This window comes from Schistocerca gregaria, chromosome 4 (assembly GCF_023897955.1).
Source record: "Schistocerca gregaria isolate iqSchGreg1 chromosome 4, iqSchGreg1.2, whole genome shotgun sequence".
NCBI classification, from domain to species: Eukaryota; Metazoa; Arthropoda; class Insecta; order Orthoptera; family Acrididae; genus Schistocerca; species Schistocerca gregaria.
In genome coordinates, this window is record NC_064923.1 from 403,057,227 (window position 1) to 403,080,077 (window position 22,851).

Here is a 22,851-nt window from a genome sequence, read left to right on the forward strand (position 1 = left end):
TTTTTTTCTGTGAATGGTCTCATTTACTATTTTAAAAAGACACAGCATATTTATTTCTTCCCACCTAGAGATATTACACTAATGAGAAGTGTAACACCTAGTGAGGAAATAATAACTTGGGTGCAGACTTCAAAATTGTTAGGTGTCCATATTGAAGACATCTTGAACACGGCAGCAGTCAACAGCTATAGAATTATGGATATAATGGGAATAATATTGCCTGCCAGTTGCACACCAAAAGTTCATTAAGACGTTTACCTATGTTTCGACAGATATAAACCTGTCTTCCTCAGAAGAATTGTGTGAAAAGAGAAACAAAGCCATAAGGCTAAGTCAGCAGTAAAATTATCCATCTGATTTGTGTAGACATGAGTTGCCTGTTTGTGTGTGTAATGCAAGTTGACCTTAGATTTTACATGGATCATTTACTGTTGACAAAGTCTTTGTTTCTCTTTTCGTGCAATATTTAACATGTGTTATTACTTCTTCTGAGGAAGACAGCTTTATACCTGACAAAAACTAGGTAAAAATTTGAGTAAAATTTGGCGTACAACTGGTTAGCTGTATGATTCCCCTTGTATCCATATTTATGAATTGATGAGAATTTAAATTTGGAAGGGGGGGGGGGGGGGAGGGGGGGGACAACAACACTTCTTGGAACTCCTAAACAACTTAGTTCAGCCACGTTTTCACTTCAAATCATTGCAAATCTTGGGCAGAGACAAATCAGCAAGTTGACATATTTTGCTTATTTTCATTCAATAATGTCATGTGAAATAATGTTCTGAGGTAGCTCATACTTATACCAATAACCTTCAAATAAACAGAAAGAATTAAAAAGTAGAAACTGCAACCAGTCATTTTCATGAAAGTTATAGTCTACAAAGTGAAGGAGTAAGAAGCGGAAAAGATGCAAAGTAATAACCTGGCAAAGCAATATCAAGTTAAGTCCAATTTTAAATTAACTAATTTTGTACAATCCCAAGGTAGGGTCAAGCTCTTCTAGTTTTATTGATTTTAATGAAGCACAATCTGAAGATGCCTTGAATTAGTCGAAACGCGCTTCAGTGATGAAAAAATAAAAAGTAATTTCAATATCATAACCAAGGCTGTATTCTTCTCCTCATTGTACATATTGGTTGCTGTATCACCATACCATGGAGTGGAACACTATTTTTCTTAATATCATAGCCCAACTGTAAACTCAACACTCATCTCCTGTGATTGTTTCATGAATGTTTTGTCATCATGAGCTTGTTAAAGAAGTTTCTTGGAAATGATCACTTTATGTTCCTTTTGCTCTTCAGTCATAAAATGAGAGATAAACATTGCTGCAATTCAGTTCATGGACATGTTTCATGTTAAAATCTCATGACCTGTGATATTTGAGGTGCCAGCTTCTGCATGTTCTCTTACAATTATATAATGGTTGGCATGTGCCTGGTCATTTATTTTCCGACTGTAATCATCATCGATTGAAGTCGAAGGCCTTCCACGTTGAGGGTGATCTTGAGTTGACTGACAATCATTTTTGCATTGGGAGAACCATCTGTAACACTGAATTCAACCAAGAGCATTATCTTCATAAGCTTTCTTGAAAGGTGAAATATTTCTCTACCTGTTTCAAATTGCATTATTGCTCATGTAAACCATACTTCATAAAAGTCACCACTAACACTATGCCACCTTATACAGACAACAACAAAATTGAAGGAGATAACAACAGTGTGGTTATTTAGGAATTTGTGATGGCCGCACCAATGACACCTCACTGCAATGATTTATTTCCATGTAAAAACAGTTTGGTTATTAACTGAACAGATTTTGTATCTGTATAAAGAATGTGAACTTGTGCCACAGTATGGGTAATTATGATAAAGACATAATGGCATTTTTGTGTGATTGATTCTCTTTTTCCTCTCAGCTACTTTTTTTCTTTTACATCACATTTTTTAATCCTAATCAATAGTTAAAGACTCAAGGGTTCAAAAGCCAAGGGAAAACACTACATGCAAGCTGTACAAAGTTAATGCAACCTTTCTAATTACATTGTGGCCTCTTAAATTACAAAGAAAGTGTAGAGGTAGATTAGTCTCCTATTCAGATTTGTAGCTGGAAACAACTTATCTGATATCAGCATGATACACTAGTGAAAGAACAGTAGCTGCTGGCTTTATGGCACACTGTACAAAGTAAAACAGTTCTTTATGTTTAATTATTGCACCATGAGCTTCTTAGAGTATATTTAATTTTATTTTTGCACAGGTATACCCAGAGTGGCGATAACTCAGTTCAAAAGTCAGTTTATGGTATAATATTGAAATGGCCTAAATCAGGAGCCATTACATTGGGTGCACCTAAATTTAAGAATACCTCAATTGTCACTATGCTTGGTGTAGGAAAGCCTTTACAGGTATGTAAAATCCTTGTCCATCAAAAAAATTAATTTTGCATTAAACATACTACTTACCAATGTCTTAAATTTGTTATATTAAAACTATTCGGTAATATTTATGTATAAATCTTTACTTGTTGTGCATGAGTAACCTGTCAATTTCCTTATCTCCATAAATCTAAACACATAATGACAATACCATAAACCATAATCAGTTGTTAGGAAATGCAGCATGAGTTGAAACAAAATGTTACACTTATGAAAATTTTGCTGATGACTTCTTATGCTATTTTGGCATCACATGTCCAGTGCAAACCGTAGCAGTGGAAAAATAATAATATTGTGTGAAAGTACCTGTATAGACAATGAAATGTACCAGCAAGGAAAAAGGTAACACTGTTCCAAAGCAAAATGTTTGAAGACCGAGAGAATGTTCATCCATATGGAGTTTTCTGTAAATATCATTAATATTCTAAGGACAGACTAGTACACACAAGAAGGAAACTTGTAGCTCGCATATTAAATAAGGGAGCAATACTGCTGCTAAGGTTTGAAATGTCATAAATAGCTTCCAAGTAAGAAAGGATAATTTCATTAATGACCTCTAATGAATTATAATGGTAATATAATAGAATGTCAATGACTTTATTGTCTTCTCAGAGATCATCGAAAGGTTATATGCACTTGAATTATCATGTTTTTCAGTGAACTGAATGTAGTCTTTGAGAATCAGAATCGTTTTAATAAAAAAAAAAAAAAAAAAAATCAACTGTGGTAGCTGTCGTATATTTTGTCGATGAGATAATTATGGCTATCAAGGAAAAGGAATATCTTACAGGCATATTCCTTTATCTTGAAAAGATATTTGACTGTGTCAATATCTCATAACTCTCATAGCAACTTTGAACATACGCATTGTTTGTCATCTAATAAAATTTTATCTAAGAGGAAGCAAATTATATATTGAAACAACAAGTGGTTTTCACATATCTAGCATTACAGATATGAAATACGAGGTATGTTCAAAAAATTCCGGAACTGTGTCCACAGAATTTTTCTACGCTTATCTTTACTTACTGTGCATGGTCTCCTTCGAAATATTCTCCTCCACAGTTGATACGCCGCTCCCAATTCCATTTGCAATTCCAGAAGCAGTTTTGGTGAGCCTATTGCTGGATTGTGTGAAGCGCCATCTGCAAATTTTTCTTTTATCTTGTCTATCATTGCAAATCTACATCCTTTCAACAGGGTTCTCAACTTCGGAACTAAAATAAAAGTCCACAGGGGCCAAATCTGGAGAGTAAAGAGCATAAGGCAGCACAGTAATTTTTATTTTTTGTGCAAGTCACACATCAACAGGGATGAATGTGCAGGTCCATTATCGTGATGCAAGAGCCATGAATTGTCTCACCACATTTCAGCCCATTTCCTTCTCACATTTCCTTGTAGGTGTTGCAACACATCTCGATAGTACCATTGATTAACAGTTTGTCCCCATAGCACAAATTCATGATGAACTATCCCTTCAAAGTCAAAGAAAACTATCAGCATGGCTTTGACATTTGACCTGACCTGATGAACTTTTCTTCGTCTTGGAGAACTTTTCCCAATCCATTGTGAAGATTGAATCTTGGTCTCGACATCATAATAGTAGGCCCACGTCTCATCACCAGTTACGATTCTCTTAAGAAACATCTTATTCTCATTTGCATGAGGCAAATGCTCTTCACAGATTACAAGATAAAGGTGTTTCTGGTCTTTACTCACGAGCTGTGGGACAAACTTAGTGACAACACTATGCATTCCAAGTTGCTGTCTCAGAATTTTATGACATGATATAACTGAAATGTTACATTCTTCTGCAATCTTCAATTGGCAAGCTCAATTTAATTGGCTTTCCTGGCATGAACATCATTGGTAGACATTGAAGGGCATCCTAAATGAGCATCATCCTTAACTTGTGTCTGGCCATTTTTAAACCATGTGAACCATTTGTAACACCAAGTACAGTGAAAGCATTCATCATTGTGGTTTCTTGCATCATTTGGTGTGTCTCTGTAAAGGTGTTCTTGAGTTTCTCATAAAACTTAATGCATATGCACTGCTCCACTAACTCTGTCATCTTGAAATCCGCAAACTACACAACACGATGCTCTCCTCAGTACAGCACTGAACAATAACTAATGGACATACGACAGTGAAACTTACAGCAGTTACACATTAAGCACAGCACTGTGCAGGGATGCCAACTGTATTTTGCTGCAACACACCATTGACACAAAATTACGAATGTTCTGGAATTTTTCAAACAGATCTCTTATGGGGTACCCAAGAGCCTGGTACAGGGATCCCTTCTTTTCTTGATGCATGTAAGTGACATAAAATACAGCTTTCCAGTTGCAAAGATAATTCTATATGGAGTTTCCATTGTTTTGCTACAAATAAAATAGTTCAGTACTTCAGTGAAAGTCACCTCAGTGTCACCAGCAAGGAAACAGCAGTAATGGATTTTAACTCCACAGGGCAGACAGACTTTGAAATAAAGTTGTACAACTGATCTTGACATTAATGGAAATTGTAAAATTTCTGGGAATAGCAGTACAAGATAATCCTCAGTGGGATGTATGTGTTCACCCTCTGTCAAAAACAGCACTTAGGGATAACATGATTGTATGTCAATGTAACTTTGTACAGGTACGCAGTACCAGCAGGTATGTAAATTATTAGTGTTGCAATTCCCTGTGTCAGTTTGAATGGCCAACAGAGTGCATTAGGGTGTTCATGTATAGTATTGTTATCAGGCCTGGTAGGGCATATAAAGGGCATGAAAAGGGGCATATGATGGGTGATGTCTGTGGAGAATGCTGAGAAACTGCATACTCATGTGAGACAGTTTTATCAGCATCTGGAAGTCTGGAAGGGGCTTCATTTCGAGTCTCCATTTGGCCAGCTGGTTGTAATGTGCAATATTAACAGTTGTGAGGCTTTTGCATACTACCTCCAATATGCCAAGCCTTGTAAGGGACTGTGGTGTTCAAACCAACCCATTGATAGTGAGAGATTTACTTACATTAAGAATAAAATAATGATTTAGAGCCAAGTATTTTATGTTAAAAGAATAAATAAATACAGAAAATTAATTTATTTGCACACTTAAGTGTATTTCTTAACTGCCTCATTGAATAGAACTAAACACATCACACTTCAGTGTGAAGTTCCATGACAGTTACTAAATTCTATCACTTTGTAAAGTAATTCAGAATTTGTTGATAGTTAAAATACATGTCTGTGATATGTTAGGATCACAAATGTATACTATTCATTCATCATCTTCATCACCACCACCATCCATTTGTCATTCACTGCTGCCAGAAGGACTCCTCTAGAATTCTCTATACATTATGGTCTTTAGCTATACAAATCCATGTTGCTCTTGTATGTTTTTGGATGTTATTTACCCAGCTTCCTTTAGTTTGTCTATTTGCTCTATCCTGTGGTGTGTTTCTATGTCCAGTGGATTGTCTATTTGCCTGGTTACATACAATGTTCATCTCCACGTTATTTTTATTATGGTCATAGTTAGATCTTACACATCAGTTTGTTCCATGATTTTTTTGTTTGTTTAAATTCGTTTTGTGCGTCTCCCCAATGCTCACTGAATAATCATAAATTCCTGAATGGTTTAGCATTTAAAGTTCTTGTCTCACTGCAGTAAGTCAAAACTAGTACCATACACTGATTGTAAATCTCCCTTTTGAGGCACATGAGAAGGTTTGTAATGGGAATTCTCTTTAATTAACCAGTAGCACTTGAGCCCTTTTTACTCTGTTTATTTGCTTTGGTATCCCTCCAGTATTTGTCTTCAGTTGCCTTCAAAAAAATTATTCTGTGACTTTGTTGCTAAAAAAAAGTATTGTTTTTCTGCCAGTATAATGTTACACATTAATTTACACTTTAGTAATAAAAATAACTCTTTTATTGGCATTTCAGTGAGTCGAGTCATAGTGGTCCGCTGCCAGCCAACTGCACCATAACATTCTGTGTGGGCTCCTGTTTTAAGTGATCAGTTTTCACACACCCCCTATGTGCCTACACCCGTAGCTGGCGGCTTAGCTCACCCTGGCCTTGCTACAGCCCTGCCTATGCTCCTATTTTCATTCCAGATATGTAATAGTCATGTAAAGGATGAATATCCCTTTATTATTTCTTGGCAAATGCTAGTAATGCCTAATGTAAGATCTTTATCATTTCTAGTATCACACACACAGTTTTCTACTGAAGAATCATTCTTTAGTTTCTGTATCGACTACTATCTTGTAGTTGGATTTGATGTCATTTATAAATTTCTGTAACTCTTTTCGGAGGTATCCACTCATCAGAATGTGAGATCTTTGGCATGTAGATTTGAGACATTATGGTGGAATAGTTTTTGTTTATTTTTAAAACTGATCTTCCTGTTGTGTTCAAGATACCTTGGATGTTGGCCGATGTATTGCCTTAAATGTTCTTTTATATAATACTGCCTACATCTCAGTTTCCTCCCTCTTCTGTTCATCCATAATAAAATACATGTCCTGATTGTAATTCTATTTGATCTTATTTTTTGCCACACTTCTGATAACCCTGCCATATACCATTTGATGTTATTTCTCCTCCTATTCCCATGACCTATCATAAGATCCTAGAGTTATGTATGTTATTTTTCTTAAATAATAGTGTGTGGCTTGGTGTGTAAATGTCAAACAACAAATCCAGAGGTCCAGGGTTATATCATCACTTGTTGCTTATTGCACCGCTTGAGGTGATTACAATAAGAGTGAAGTGTTAAATTGTGACATAGTTCAGAGTCAGTGTTAAACTATAGATCCCCGTACAATTGACTGGATGTCAGCCCAAAGGTAGCAAAAAGGCAAGGACGTACCACTTCCGATATGACCATCCCTACTAATGTCCTATATGGCTCAAACAAACCTTTGGGTTAATTATAACTTTACCTTGTTACATAAAAAAAGGTACCCCAGGAATTTGTACACAGCTGTAGGGCCTCCACCAGTCCTACCCATAGTGTACCAGCCTACAAGGATATGAAGGGTTTAGTACGGCACGTGGAATTGATAAACCTGAGCAGAACTAACAGTATTTTCAGATCTGAATCTCAGATTCGAGTATGAACACAACCAGTTTGGATTGTGGGGTGTACCATAAGTGCCATAAAGTCTCCAGTTAATGTTGTCGAAGAGAAGTCCATTGGTGTTAAGATATAGTCTGGAGGGTTGCAGACGTTGACTCACCAAGCTGTCTGCAATGCACGGTGTATGTGCGGATGGATATGTGTGTGTGTGTGCGCGCGAGTGTACACCTGTCCTTTTTTTCCCCTAAGGGAAGTCTTTCCGCTCCCGGGATTGGAATGACTCCTTACCCTCTCCCTTAAAACCCACATCCTTTCGTCTTTCCCTCTCCTTCCTGAAGAAGCAACCATCGGTTGCAAAAGCTAGCAATTCTGTGTGTGTGTTTGTGTGTCTTGTTCATGTGCCTGTCTGCCGGCAGTTTCCCGCTTGGTAAGTCTTCGAATCTTTGTTTTTATTATATTTTTCCCATGTGGAAGTTTCTTTCTATTTTACTTTCTAGGTTTCATATTCTGTGTAATGTCAATATCACTATTTCTGTAAGTATTATTATAACCTTTTTTTACTTACATATTTTTTCATTTTTAGTGGAATGCCTCAGGAAAGAAGGTGGTTATTACTTTACCAAATAAATCACAAGTTCCAACGAACTGGGCATGGGTACTGAAGTTTTCAGATCTTGCAGACTCAGTGAGTTCATGGGATGCTACAACATCAGAGTGAAGGTTTCTGATGGCTAGATAGCACAGTGAAAATATATATATGGTGATTCAGATAAAGTATAGGAAATTATGTGAATGTATATTTGACTAAGAACTGATTATATGTGAATCTCATTGCACTGAACCATACAAATAAATTGTGGAACACTGTTTCATATACAAATTGTGTGTCAATAAACTTTTTTCTCCTGCTATCTACACCACTTTTATCCAAAGAAAATGTTGATGTTACAGCACAAGTAAACTTTCTGCTGTTAATATTCCTGCATATAAAGATAATAACAGCAACTAACTAAGTGCAACAAGAATTTCTTTTTATCATTTGTCAAGTGAAAGATTAGACTACTGTAAAGTGAAGTGAAACTTCAACTACAGCTATTGTATACTCCAAAAACAATATTAGTTATCTCATTTGTTATTCATTGTGTGTACAAATTTGGTTTGAAACAAGTTTTATAGTTAGGGCACAAGTGCCATTCCAAAACTAAGGCCCCCTACTTCTTTTGTTTTGACAGATTGACTGAGCCAAGTTATGTAAGTGTAGTCTTGTGACATATTGCAGTAGCATAGCAGCATTGCACAATGTAGCCAAACACTGAGGTTCATATAAAGCAGAGGTGTGTCATTGAATTCCTCCCTGCTGAACAAATTATGTCTTGTCAAATTTATTGATGCGTGGTAAAGGTGTTTAGAGATGCTACAGTAGACTTGAGCAGTGTAAAGAGGTACTGGTGTTTCAATATTGGTGGAAAGAATTAGTGTGACAAGCCAGCATCCCCCACCCCGTTTCCTGGCGAACTCTGCTTTCCAGCCATTCCTCATACTATGTCACAATGAACAGTATCTTGGTCAGTTTATCCTCCATGATTGGCAGATGATGAATGAATTGTGTGCACAGCTGTAAATTAGCTGTAAAGCATTACATAAAGTCTTATGCAACCTTAGTTACTGCAAAGTGTGTGTGAGATAGATTCCGTGGAAGCGTGCATGAGACTGAAAAAAACCATCAAATGGAAATTTGTCAGGACTAATTGGGTAAAAACACAGCTGATAGTGAAACTTACTGAATGTCATCACTGCCAGAGATGAAACATTGTGTCATGACTATGAGCTGAAATTAAAAAAAACACAGTTCATGGGATACAAATATGGGAATTTGCTAACAAAGAGGTAGTTCAAAATACAGACATCTACAGGGACAGTCTTCTGGGATAGGCAGAGAGTGTAATTTGAGTTGTCTTGGAGCCTAAAGCAACTGTCACTTCAGAACACTACAAGATGACAATGACTTGGCTGAAAGCCCAAATTTTCCAGTCAGGTTAGACTTTCACTCACATCACAATAACAAAATGCCCTACCACAGTCTTGTGACCACAGAATTCACTGCAAATTTGTGTGGACAGCATTGCCACATCCACTGTACAATCTTGATTTAGCACCTTCCGACTTCCATCTCTTAGGGCGAATAAAAGAGGGACTAGATGGCTAACATTTTCTAGATTCAGATCCTGTCTTCAAAGCTATAAGCCACATCTGGACCAGGTTTTTACAATCCCCACATGCAGGCTCTTGTTCATCATTGGCTAAAGTGCATAATGAATGAGGCTGACTGTAAGGAAAATCCAGATAACTGTGAATAGGACTCATACAACATAGGTTCCATCATTGGTGTAGCATGAGGGGAGACTTTGAGACTTAAGTCTCCTCTGTATTCACGCTTAAAAAAGATGCAGTAGTAATTCACAACGAAAATATAAAAAAAACTTTCTACTAAGAGTTCCAAATGTGCGAAAACATCAGTTTGGTAGCCTGTGCCGCACCCTGAGTATTGGTGTATTTGCCTGCTTGAGACTTGACTGCTCTCAGTCTCTGCCTCTCTTCCCTTAGCTGGCTGTGTGCACCTGTGTTTTATTGGCATTCTCGGTTCCCCTCCACTACCCCTTTTCTACAAAGGCTCATGTGCCTCGTTTGCTAGCAGGTATCAAAACTAGTCTCTGCTGCTTCTATGCTGGCTTTTAACACGGAAGTGAACAGTCGCGCGGTTTGTTTTCATAGTCATTCTTGTGTGATTTTAGTGCATATTTTCGTTGTGTCACCAACATGAGTGAGCCAGCAACTGAACACCTTATAGAATTTTTATTAAAAACGCCTTTTTCTATATTAACGTGCAAAAAAAAGTGTGAATTGAAGGACAAATGACCTACTCCTATACTCAGTGTAGTTTAAAGTGAAGCCAAACAAAAACGCACTTTTCAGACAACCTGGTGCAGTTAATAACAGATTATATTGTTATACATGTCTTCTGTTTGGTGGTGAACAGGAGTGGTCCAATGAGGGCATTTGTACAATAAAGAACTTTGACAGGAAAGCACAAAAGCATCAGATATCAAAACGTCACCTTAAGAACAAAGAGTCATTTCAGTTATTGGGCAAAAGTAGAATTGAGCATGCCCTTTCTGAAGGCACTCGTCTGAAAGCAATAAAATACAGCGAATAAGTTGCATCCAACAGGAGAGTATTTGCTTGTCTTATTCAGGCAATTGTACTTCTTTGTAAACAAGAACTAGCCTTTCGCGGCCATCAAGAAGATGAATCCTCCAGCAAAAAAGGTAACTATATGGAATTTTTGGATTTACTAGCTCAAGGAGAGCAGTTAATCCGAGAGCATCTGTCATCATATTCAACCTTTAAAGGAACTTCTCAAGATATACAGAATGATGTAATAGAAATGGTAACTCTGGCAGAAATGAGAAAATAAAATCTGAAATTCAGAAGTGCAATTTCATTTCGATTCAGACTGATGAAACATTAGATGTGTCATGCAAGAGTCAAATGAGTATAATATTCAGGTACTGTATTGCAGACAAAATTGAGGAAAGATTCGTAGGATTTTATGATGTTTCTGGAGATGAAACTACTGAAGGTTTGTCAAACACTATTCATGCAGTATTGAAAGAATGGAATGTGGAAGGAAAAGCGGTTAGTCAAACATATGATGGCGCTTCAGTAATGGCGGGCAGAGAAAGAGGACTACAACAATGGTGAAGCAGTTCAGTCCCTAAGCGCTGTTTATTCATTGTTATGTATACCAACTGAAATTGGTGCTGTTACATGCCTCCAAAATTATATGACAAGTATGCATGTTTGAAGCGATCTTACTGCATTCCATTTGTTTTTCAGCAAATCATCAAAACAAACTGTACTGCTAACTGAGAAAGGATTTAAACTGCCACATGTAAGCAACACTCGCTGGAAGTTTCGTTCCAGGGCAGTTTCAACAATGTCTAGTCATTTCTCAGAGCTGTACAGTGTTTTTAGTTATATAATGGATGATACAGACTTGCAGTGGGACCCAGAATCTTGGAGCTCTGTTGTGGGAATGAAACGACGGATGGATGATCCTACGTTTGTCTACTTGCTTTGCTTCTACTGAGGGTGCTTTGTTTATGTTGATCGTCTCTTTAACGTTCTTCAGTCAAAATCTGTCAGTATAACTACTTGCCATGACGAAATAAGAACTGTTTTAATAAACTTATGACAATTAAGAACGGAAACATTTGTTGACAAATGCATTAAATGCAGCTTATGTCTGAATGGCAACTTATCATTCTGTGATAGTCAAAAGACATCTCTCAGGGCACTAACTTACGAGATACTGGATCTGCAAATTTTTCAGATGAGAAGAAGATTTCAAGATTTTCCCCAAATTCAGTTTGTTGAACTTCCAAACGAAAAATGTTTCCCGAACTATCAAAAAGAATTCCCATAGTTGAAACTGCTTCAGTTATTAGAACAGTACACTTTTTTCAAACAACAACAACTTGAAAATGAACTGTATACGTTGATGAGAAAAAACACCTATCTCCAAGAATCCTGTTAAAGTACACTGTCAACAATGATTTAGACACTGTTTATGAAGAAACAACGAAGTTCCTGCGTTTGGTTTTGACTCTACCCGCAACGACAGCAAGCAGTGAACGAAGCATGAGTACTCTTAAACAAGTAAAGAATTATTTAAGGAATTCAATGTCCAACACCCGGCTGTCGTGTTTGAGCATGTTAGCAATAGAAAAGACACTACTTGGAGAGCTATCCAGTGATCAGATCTTTGTAGACTAAGTTACAGACTTATTCGTGGAGAGAAACGACAGGCGCATTGAACTTGTGTACAAGAAAATATAAGTGCTTCTTCTGTTGCTGCTGGAGTTTTACAAATTTGCCATCGTTTCTTGAACAAGTTAGTTAGTTAGTTATTATTATTATTATTGTTAGTGGCGGTGGAAGTGGTAGTAGTAGTCGTCATTTTATTTGATGCATTTTGTTTCATTTGTTTAAATTATTGTTTATTGTACTATTATGTCTCTCCCTATAATAACTGCAGTGTCCCCCCAACCTTTACAACCATGCCATGCCACTGGGTTCCATATAAGGAGATTATGATGTATATGTAATTCCCATATATGCACATGAACAAAACACACAAACACACACACAGAATTACTAGCTTTCGCAACCGATGGTTGCTTCTTCAGGAAGGAGAGGGAAAGATGAAAGGATGTGGGTTTTAAGGGAGAGGGTAAGGAGTCATTCCAATCCCGGGAGCGGAAAGACTTCCCTTAGGGGAAAAAAAGGACAGGTGTACACTCGCGCACACACACACACACACACACACACACACACACACACACACACACACACACACACACACATATCCATCCGCACATACACAGACACAAGCAGACGTGTGTGTGTGTGTGTGTGTGTGTGTGTGTGTGTGTGTGTGTGTGTGTGTGTGTGTGTGTGTGTGTGTGTGTGCGAGTGTACACCTGTCCTTTTTTTTTCCCCTAAGGGAAGTCTTTCCGCTCCCGGGATTGGAATGACTCCTTACCCTCTCCCTTAAAACCCACATCCTTTCGTCTTTCCCTCTCCTTCCTGAAGAAGCAACCATCGGTTGCAAAAGCTAGTAATTCTGTGTGTGTGTTTGTGTGTTTTGTTCATGTGCCTGTCTGCCGGCGCTTTCCCGCTTGGTAAGTCTTGGAATCTTTGTTTTTAATATATTTTTCCCTTTTGGAAGTTTCTTTCTATTTTATTTAATTCCCATATATATATATTACAAATGTGTGCTTTCTGTTTTCTTTCTTTTCTATTTAAGCTGACTGAGGCACAGCAAAGTGTGGCCATGTACAATTGGTTATGTCTATTCATTCATCCTGGGAATCAAGAACCTGGACGATTTTTGACAGTTATCAATGTCGATACTGGCATGATATCAGTTCCGGGAATTGCAAAACTTTCGAGAATGTTTTAATTTTTAGTTTCAAAATACGGACAACGCGGGATGGAAAGTGACAATTTTATGAAAAGGAAAGTTTCTACTCACCATATAGCGAAGATGCTGAGTTGCAGATAGGCACAACAAAAAGACAGTCACAAATAAGCTTTCGGACAAGACCATTGACAAAGCATCTTGTAGATGCTTTGTCAGTATGGCTTCAGCTGCCAGAAACATCAGTCGTGTGAATCTGTGCTATATGGTGAGTAGCAACTTTCCTTTTCGTAATATTGTTAACTTTAAGTTTAAATTTTTTGTGTGATTTCATATTTGTAGGTACAATTTTTCATTTATTTTATTAATTTCAGAGTTATATTAACATGCTGTGCTAACTGGCAATTGTAGATGTGTTAACTTCATCTGCTCTCATCGCTGTTGGCATTACTGGTAAGATTTGATGGAAGTCTCCAAATAAAAAAAAAAAAACGGTGCAGCTCGTCATAGAGCTACTGGCTATTACTGTTACACAAATGTGTGTAACATTTCAATTTTTATATATTTTATGGAAGTGCAATCTTGCATCACTTACCAGTGTTAGTTTGCTTTGAAACATTACAGATGCTGTACATGTGGCAGGCGTAAATTATCAGTGTAGTAATTAAAAATTTTAATAAACATTCAAGAGCACAGTGATTGGTATAAATGCTAAAAATCAGATAAAAACAGTCTGAGTTGCCGTAATGAGATTTTCACTCTGCAGTGGAGTGTGCACTGATATGAAACTTCCTGAGAGATTAAAACTGTGTGCCCGACTGAGACTCGAACTCGGGACCTTTGTCTTTCGCGGGCAAGTGCTCTACCATCTGAGCTACCAAAGCAGGACTCACGCCCGGTGGCAAGGTTTGCAGGAGAGCTTCTGTAAAGTTTGGAAGGTAGGAGACAAGATACTGGCAGAAGTAAAGCTGTGAGTACTGGGCGTGAGTTGTGCTTCGGTAGCTCAGATGGTAGAGCACTTGCCCGCAAACGGCAAAGGTCCCGAGTTCGAGTCTCGGTCGGGCACACAGTTTTAATCTGCCAGGAAGTTTCATATCAGCGCACACTCCACTCCAGAGTGAAAATCTCATTCTGGAAACATCCCCCAGGCTGTGGCTAAGCCATGTCTCCGCAGTATCCTTTCTTTCAGGAGTGCTAGTTCTGCAAGGTTCGCAGGAGAGCTTCTGTAAAGTTTGGAAGGTAGGAGACAAGATATTGGCAGAAGTAAAGCTGTGAGTACTGGGTGTGAGTCATGCTTCGGTAGCTCAGATGGTAGAGCACTTGCCCGCAAACGGCAAAGGTCCCGAGTTCGAGTCTCGGTCGGACACACAGTTTTAATCTGCCAGGAAGTTTCAGTCTCAGTTGCGCTTCCAGATTTTTAAATTTGTTTGCAACCAGTTTCGGCCCTTTTCTCAGGCCATCTTAATTCTTTTGACTGCCATTGTGGCTGTTGGTGGCGGCAGTTGGAGTGAAATCCTTAAAAGTAAGGTTGTTGCTGGATCTCGTTCCATCTGCCGCCACTAGGAGCCACAGTGGTGCTCAAAAGCCTGACGATGGCTTGAGGTAAGGGCCGAAAGTGGTTGAAAACAATTTAACAAATCTAAAAACATGATTGTGCCTCATCACTGCTAGATAGAAAAGGCATGGTTTTCATAGTGGCAGGGCCTTCATTTCATCATAGCTCAGCCAGTCAGCACAAAATATTTGTAAATTATATATAGAAACCTTCATTCTCCTATTATTGAAAAGCATATCAAAATCTGTACAATAGTTCCAGAGATAGATTTTTGACAGATTGCCTATGCAATGTAAGTTTATAATGACAAAAAAATATTTTTTGTGATATAATTACAATTTTTTGTTTTCTTCTTTACTTGTATTGTGAAACCTCACTTCTTGCCAAATTTAATGATTCTAGGTCAACAGGAAGTACCCTGTAGGTTTTAATGTGTGTGTTTGAGAATATCAAAATACATGACATAAATAGCCATATCTTTTGATTGCAATGGTTTAGAAGCCTAAATTTTTTACACCACCTGTAGACTTTACTATGTGATATAAATTTCAGCCTGATATGTTTACCCATTCCTGATAAAAAGGGGTCTCAACAGACAGACAGATGGACATAAAACAAAATGATCCTATAAGGGTTCCATTTTTACTAACTGAGCTACAGAACCCACCGAGATACAGAACCCTAAAAATGATGAAGTGAATAGCTAAAATCTTGCTCTATTCAAATGAAATATTATGATTTGCGTATCTATTGTAGTGTCCATTATTTTTGGAGTGATTGTTGCCTTTCTGCAACCGCTGTTATAAAAATGGCCACAAGTGTAAATTTAAACAGAGTATTTTGTAGGAAGTCAAATAACTGTTCATTCACATTAATAAGGAGGTAGGGAATACCTAGACAGAGATGCTGGTAATATATGACAGGTCGCTTTAATGCCTGCAACACAGAGTGAAAATATTTGACTGCTGTCTACATTCAAAGGCACACTACATGTCTTGAATGGTGTTGTGTCCTAGCAGTATGTAGTCACTCTTTCAGAGTGAAAATTGAATGCCTGTATATACTCAACAGCTCCATTCCCATGTTATGCATGTGTCTGCTGGTGTGTCTAACTGAATGTGGTGTGTGTCAGTGAATGTGCATATCAAGTCACTACATCATATACAGCCTGTGGTTTAACCTCTGTATCTTTCAGTAAACTGACTGTAATAGAACTGTACACAACACTGTCAAATAATAATAGTAGTTCGCCTCTCCAATTTCAAGGTGATTGCCTTAATAGTTACTGAGATATATTCCATATTGCATAAACAATAGCTTCCTAACATGCTGGTATGCCATTATAATACATAATAAAAAAATCTAGGTAAACACTTTATTTCAAAACAAACCAGAAAAATAGAAATAAATGGATAATAGTGTGCACAGATAACCTTACCCATTTTTCTGCTACCACTGTACCTACTGCTGGAGCTCTGGAAATTGCCAGGTTTCTTGCTAAAGATGTAATTATCTCTGACAATGGAAAAATTTTTCAGCCGAGATTGATGCCAGAAGTTGTAATAATAATCAATAGTGGGTGTCATATGGATGACTAGCTCAATTCTTCCTCCTGGAAGTATTTATTATTTAACATTTGTGTCTTCCTGAAGTTTATAGGACTTACTAATTGATGGAATATTGAAAATAGCTGTCCACCTGATTAGCTGAATGGTAACGTGCTTGCCTCCCATGCAGTGGGCCTGGGTTCAATACCCAGGCGGGTTGGAGATTTTCACCGCTTGTGAACTGGGTGTTGTGTTGTCCTCATCATCATTTCATCCTCATCACCGGCACATGAGTCGCCTAATGTGGCGTTGACTGCAATAAGATTCGCACTCATTGGCTGAACTTCCCCAGATGGGGCCCTCCCAGCCAGCAATGCCCATACGACAATGTAATTTTTTTTTTAATGACCTTGCCCTCACAATTGGTCTGTGATTCAGGATTCAACACAGCATTGTTATGAAGTGAGCTGTTGCTCCAAAGTGTAGGAGGGCTGGAGAAATGTAAGTATCACAGAAATAGGCCTAGATGCAAGTACATAAGGAAAATTGGTGATCACATAGGTTTCAGCAGTTATGCTGAAATGAAAAGCTTTGCTGGCAAGAAAACAGGATTGGACAACAGAATCAACCTTTGAAAGTAAGACAGAAACAACAACAATTCTATCAATGGGTACAGAAACCTGCAACCATTCACCAGATTATTTCACACCAACATTCAAATATGCACATTGGTACTTAATGAGGAATGGTGATCCTCATCCCATACACAATTTACAGACCAGCAGCAAATCATGAATACTGTTGCTTTGGAAGAAAAATTTTGTCACTGTATTGAAGATCTTTACACTAAGACTACCTGATCTTAAATGTCTGGATTTATTGCCCTGAAAATGAACAAACAGCTTGTATATGAAACTGTAATCAGAAAGTACTGGTACTGTCACTGTGCTGTGCTTGAGGTTAGAGTTCTCCCTCGAGCATGTGTGTTTGTGTTGTTCTTAGCATATGTTAGATTAAGTAGTGTGCAATTCTAGGGACCATTAGAAGACCACCATTGCACATGGAATTTCAACAAAGCTCACAATTCGCCGCATTGTCCCCAGAACTGATCAGGGTACCCTGGTTTTGAACCAACTGGAAGGACTGAAACAAAGACTTAGAAGGTTCTATAACAAGCTAAGCCATGACTTCCTGGAGTTGCACCATAGTGTTGACAGCTATAGGGCCTCCTTAAATGGGTCAGGCATGCACTACACATCAGAGGCTGCTACCCAAGTAGATTGACTGTGAGTGACATGCACAGAAGGTTTGTTTTGGATTGGGAGACTCTTTTTTCCAGTCCATGTAATCATAGCTGCAGCAGACCAAGAAGAATAAGTGTAAGATCCAAAAGAATGCCCCCCACAGGCAACACTTTTAAAATCATAGTTGCTAACTCCTTAAGCATTAACAACAAAATGCCAGAATTTGAAGCATGCCTGAAAAGCAGTGAAGGTCACATAATAATAGGCACAGAAAGCCATTTGAAGCCTGAAATCCATAGCAATGAGATTTTTGGGAAAATTTTAAGTGTATATCAAAAGAATAGGCTAATGGGAATTGGAGGATGTGTATTTGTCACAGTAGACAAGAAAATGGAATCCACCAAGAGAGAAACTGAAGCTGCATGTGAGATCATTTGGGCAAGTCTCAGTATCAGGAGTGGATATAAAATGGTAATTGAATCCTTCAATCATCCACCAGACTCATCTTGTGAATCATTACTAAATGCCTACTCTGAAAACTACCTAGAACAGATAGTTTAGGATGCTGCTCATCTTGGAACTATGTTGGATTTAATGGTAAAAAACAAACCTGAAATGTTTGAGGATGTCCTCACTGGAACTGGTATCAGTGGCCGTGAGGCAGTTATAATAACAATGAATTCCAAAACACAAATGGCAACTAAAACAAGCAACCAGGTGCATGTAGAGGAACTGTGGCTCAAGTTTGAAAGAATGGATGACATGTACTGGGTAGATGTGTACCCAGTAGAAAAATTCATAATGGAAGGGATCCTCCATGTGGTACAGTCACTGTAAAGAAACATCATCATAGGTATAAAACAAAGTGTAGGGCTATAGTTAGGCAGATGCTGAATGAAATGCATTTGGCAATCAAGAGAATAATGTGTGAACCTTCATTGACTACCATACCAGAATATTGTCAAATCATCTTTCATAAAACCTAAAGAAATTATTTACATCCAACAATACTACAGCTCCTGCACAGAGGTCACTAGCGTGTCTTTCATATGAAGCTGCTCTCCCAGTGCTTTGTGTACTGGCCAAACAAAACTGGTAGGTCAACCATCTTGTTCACAACTGTTCTCAGTGCGAACAACAGCAGGCAGCACCACACCATACATTCTCTTCCTGATGAATGTCCTCCCGCTTGTGGGTGCAGGTACATGTTGACTTTGCGGAACCCTTCTTGGATATGACTGGGCTGATTGTCATCAATACATACTCATACTTTCTATACCTAGTCAACAGTCAGTTCATGATTGCGAAAGCTACACTTGCTGCAATCGGCAGGATTTTTGCTGCTGAAGGTCTTTCTCTAATGCTGGTGTCCAACAATGACATGCACTTCTGTTTCCAAGTTTACAGCGAGTTCTGTCACCACAACATCATTCACCACCTGCTATCACTGCCTTTACACCTCCAGTCAAATGGAGAGGCTGAAAGGCTTGTGCGGCATTTTCAGGACACAGATGCAGGAGTATATGACTGATGAGGCACTTTCATTTTTTTTTTTTTTTTTTTTTTTAAGAGTACACTGCGTTGATGTCAGTGCCAGGCTCTTTAATTTTTTTTTAGAGTTCACTGCTTTGATGTCAGTGCCAATATGGGAGAAGAGCTCAGCAGAACTCTTCCCAGGCTGTCAACCCCTCATACTTTACCAACTCATGCTGCCATTGCCATTGCTCGTGCACTGCACCATCTCCTCAATTTCTGGCTGTGCACCCGTTTGTGGGTATGGGGGTTCAGACCCCAGGACAAGTGGATTCTCACGGTCATCCAGCAACACTGGGGCCATCATGTATTCATGCTGGACATGAGAGATTGTCCAGTGACACAATATCAAAATCAGCTGTGCCTGCATCAGGGGACTCTGCTGCCCCCTCCTTTGGACCCTCCAGCTGTTGCGCACCTTGACATTCTTGCCAACCTTCATTCCTCCTCCATCGCACCCTTTGCTCCCTTCCCTGCTGCTCCTGAGGTATTCCTGCATTCACCCTCTCTGCCTTGTGTTCTGGCCATGGCCCCACTATCATCTTCCTCTGTTTGTAGGCCATCCAGACTGGCACTGTAGCATAGTTTACACTATATTTTAAATATATGCAGAGATAGTAAGCTGATTTTGTGACAGTGATGCTATGGCTTTATTATATTAGGACATGTTATAAAATAGATTTGCTGACTGAAATCAGTAGTCTAAGGACCAAAAGTTTTAAGACCATTAGCAGAAATAAAGGAAATTTATTCTATTTTGAATTCAACTGATGAAAAGAGAAAAAATAAAAATGCAGCAAATTAAGCAGGTGAAAGGGAATACAAACATCTAAAAAGTGAGTGTGACAGAAGTGCTAAAAGCTAAGCAGGAATGGTTGGAGAACAAATGTAAGTCTATAAAAGCATGTATAACCAGGGGAAAGTTAGATACCAGCTACAGGAAAATTAAAGAGGCCTTTGGAAAAAAGATAAGCAGATGTACAAATATTGAAAGCTCAGATGAAAAACCAGTAATAAGCAAAAGGGGAAACCAGAAAGTTAGAAGGAATATATAGAGGGGCTAAACAGGAGAAATGAACTTGAAGGCAATATTGTAGAAGAGAGAAGAGGAAGTAGATGGAGATGAAATGGGATACCTGATATTGTGAGAAGAATTCAGCACAGCACTGAAGGACTAAAGCTAAAACTAGGCCCCTGGAGTAGGTGACAGTCCCTCAGAACTGCTGATATCCTTGGGAGTGCTAGCCATGACAAAACTATTCCACCTGATACACAAAATATATGAGACGGGAAATACCCTCAGACTTCAAGAACTAACAAGTGTGAATATTACCGAACTGCCAGTTTAATAAGTCATGGTTGCAAAATACTGACCCAAATTAATTGCATAAGAATGGAAAAACTGGTAGAATATGATGTTGGAGAATATCAGTTTCATTCTGGAGAAATGATGGAAAACATGAAGCAATACTGACCTTAAGTCTTATATTAGAAGATAGTTTAGAGAAAGGCAAACATATGTTTGTAGCATTTGTAGACTAGAGAAAGCTTTTGACAATGCTGATTGGAATACACTCTTTGAAATTCTGAAGGTAGCACAGGTGAAATACAAGACAGTACTTATACAGAAATAAGACAGCAGTTATAAGAAATGAAGGGCATGAAAATGACACTGAGGTTGAGAAGGGATTGATACAGGATTGTACACTGAGCAAGCTGTGAAAGAAAGCAAGGAAAAATTCTAAGAAGGAATTAAAACTAAGGGAAAAGAAATTCAAATTTTGAGGTGTGCCAGTGACATAGCAATTCTGTCAGAGGCAGCATAGGACTTTGAAGTGTAGTTGAACAGAAAGGACAGTGTTTTGGCAGAGAATATAAGATGAACATAAGCAAAAGCAAAATAAGGGTAATGGAATGCAGTTGAATCAAATCAGGTGAAGCTGAGAGAATTAGCTTAGGAAATGAAACACTAAACATAGTAGATAAGTTTTGCAGTTTGAGCCATAAAATGGCTGATGCTGGCTAAAGTAGAAAGGATATACAAAGTGGACTAGTAATGGTAATAAATTCATTTCTGAAGAAGAGGAAATTGTTAACAGTGAATATAAATTAAGTATTATGAAGTCTTTTCTGAATGCATTCATCTGGAGTGTAGCTAGTATGGAAGCGAAATGTGAACAATAACCAGTTTATACAAGAACAGTAACTTATCCTAACGTAGTAGCTTTTGAAATGTTTTGTTGCAGAAGAATGATTATGATTAGATGGGTAGATCACAATCCTCTCATTTTTCTTGCTAATACCAAATTCTCTAGCTAGTTTTTTTCCCTTCCTCTAACTTCATAGATGACCACACTTTAGCCTCCTGTTGTGATTAAATTCTTGGACACTTCAACATATTTTGTGAGTTAATTACTGTTATGATACACTTATTCAGTTTCAGTCATCTAAACCTGTGGTTGGAATGTATTCCTATATCATTAAAATAAGTCTTGGGTGTCCCATCACTTCACCATCACCATTCTTTGTTTTCTGCAGATAACCCTCTACTCAGCTGACAGTTTCAGTATCCATTAGTTATTATTCCAAGTAACAGCCATAAGGAAAGGACATATGGCTACTCACCACATAGAAGAGTTGTTAAATCAGACAGGCACAATGAAAAGAATGCTAGTTACTTATTTCATTGTGCCTGTCTGCTGCTCAACGCTTCCTGCATGTTGTGAGTAGTAATCTATTATTTCCATATTGTTGTTATCTATATTCCATCCTAGACTATCCACTGTTTCATTATTATGCTTACTCCTATTCTACCATCATTTGATCCAGTACAAAAATTTCTGTCATTCCAATTAAAAAAAAAACAACTGATATTGTCTTGCCACCTAGCCTCTGAAAATGCTAAAATATCTTTCTGCATATTTTGAATATAATAGAGGGAAACAATCCACGTGGGAAAAATATATCTAAAAACAAAGTTGATGTGACTCGCCAAACAAAAGCGCTGGCAGGTCGATAGATACACAAACATACACACAAAATTCGAGCTTTCGCAACCCACGGTTGCTTCGTCAGGAAAGAGGGAAAGATAAAAGGATGTGGGTTTTAAGGGAGAGGGTAAGGAGTCATTCCAATCCCTTCGTTTTTAGATATATTTCTGGATACTTTCATTTAAATGTTCTAGTTTCCCACACTTCCTTAGTATCCTAACATATCACTTGCCTACCCAATACGACAGTGTTTTTCAACCTTTTTGGGTATGTGACCCCTTTCCAAGTAAAACTATTCTGGTGATCTCCAGAAGCATAATAAAAACATATCAGTGATTTCAAAAGCAACGTGTTTTAATTTTCTTTCTGTTGGTACTATGCTGATCGAGAAATCAAGTGCAATGTGGAAAGAGGTTGCAGTGCGCTGCGGGCAGAGATATAATTGTATTCTTTGCCACAGTAGAGGTGTGGGG

At 38.1% G+C, this 22,851-nt stretch overlaps 1 protein-coding gene across 1 annotated transcript in view; it reads left to right on the forward strand.

Moving 5' to 3' along the window:
- LOC126267505 (alpha-L-fucosidase-like) overlaps nucleotides 1–8,406 on the forward strand; it is a 112,298-nt gene extending 103,892 nt beyond the window's left edge. The window contains exons 8-9 of the mRNA XM_049972802.1: nucleotides 2,266–2,413; nucleotides 8,110–8,406. Coding sequence (XP_049828759.1) covers nucleotides 2,266–2,413; nucleotides 8,110–8,244 — 283 coding nt within the window. The 3' untranslated portion in view covers nucleotides 8,245–8,406. The remainder of the gene's footprint in view (nucleotides 1–2,265; nucleotides 2,414–8,109) is intronic.
- Nucleotides 8,407–22,851: the final 14,445 nt, after the last annotated feature.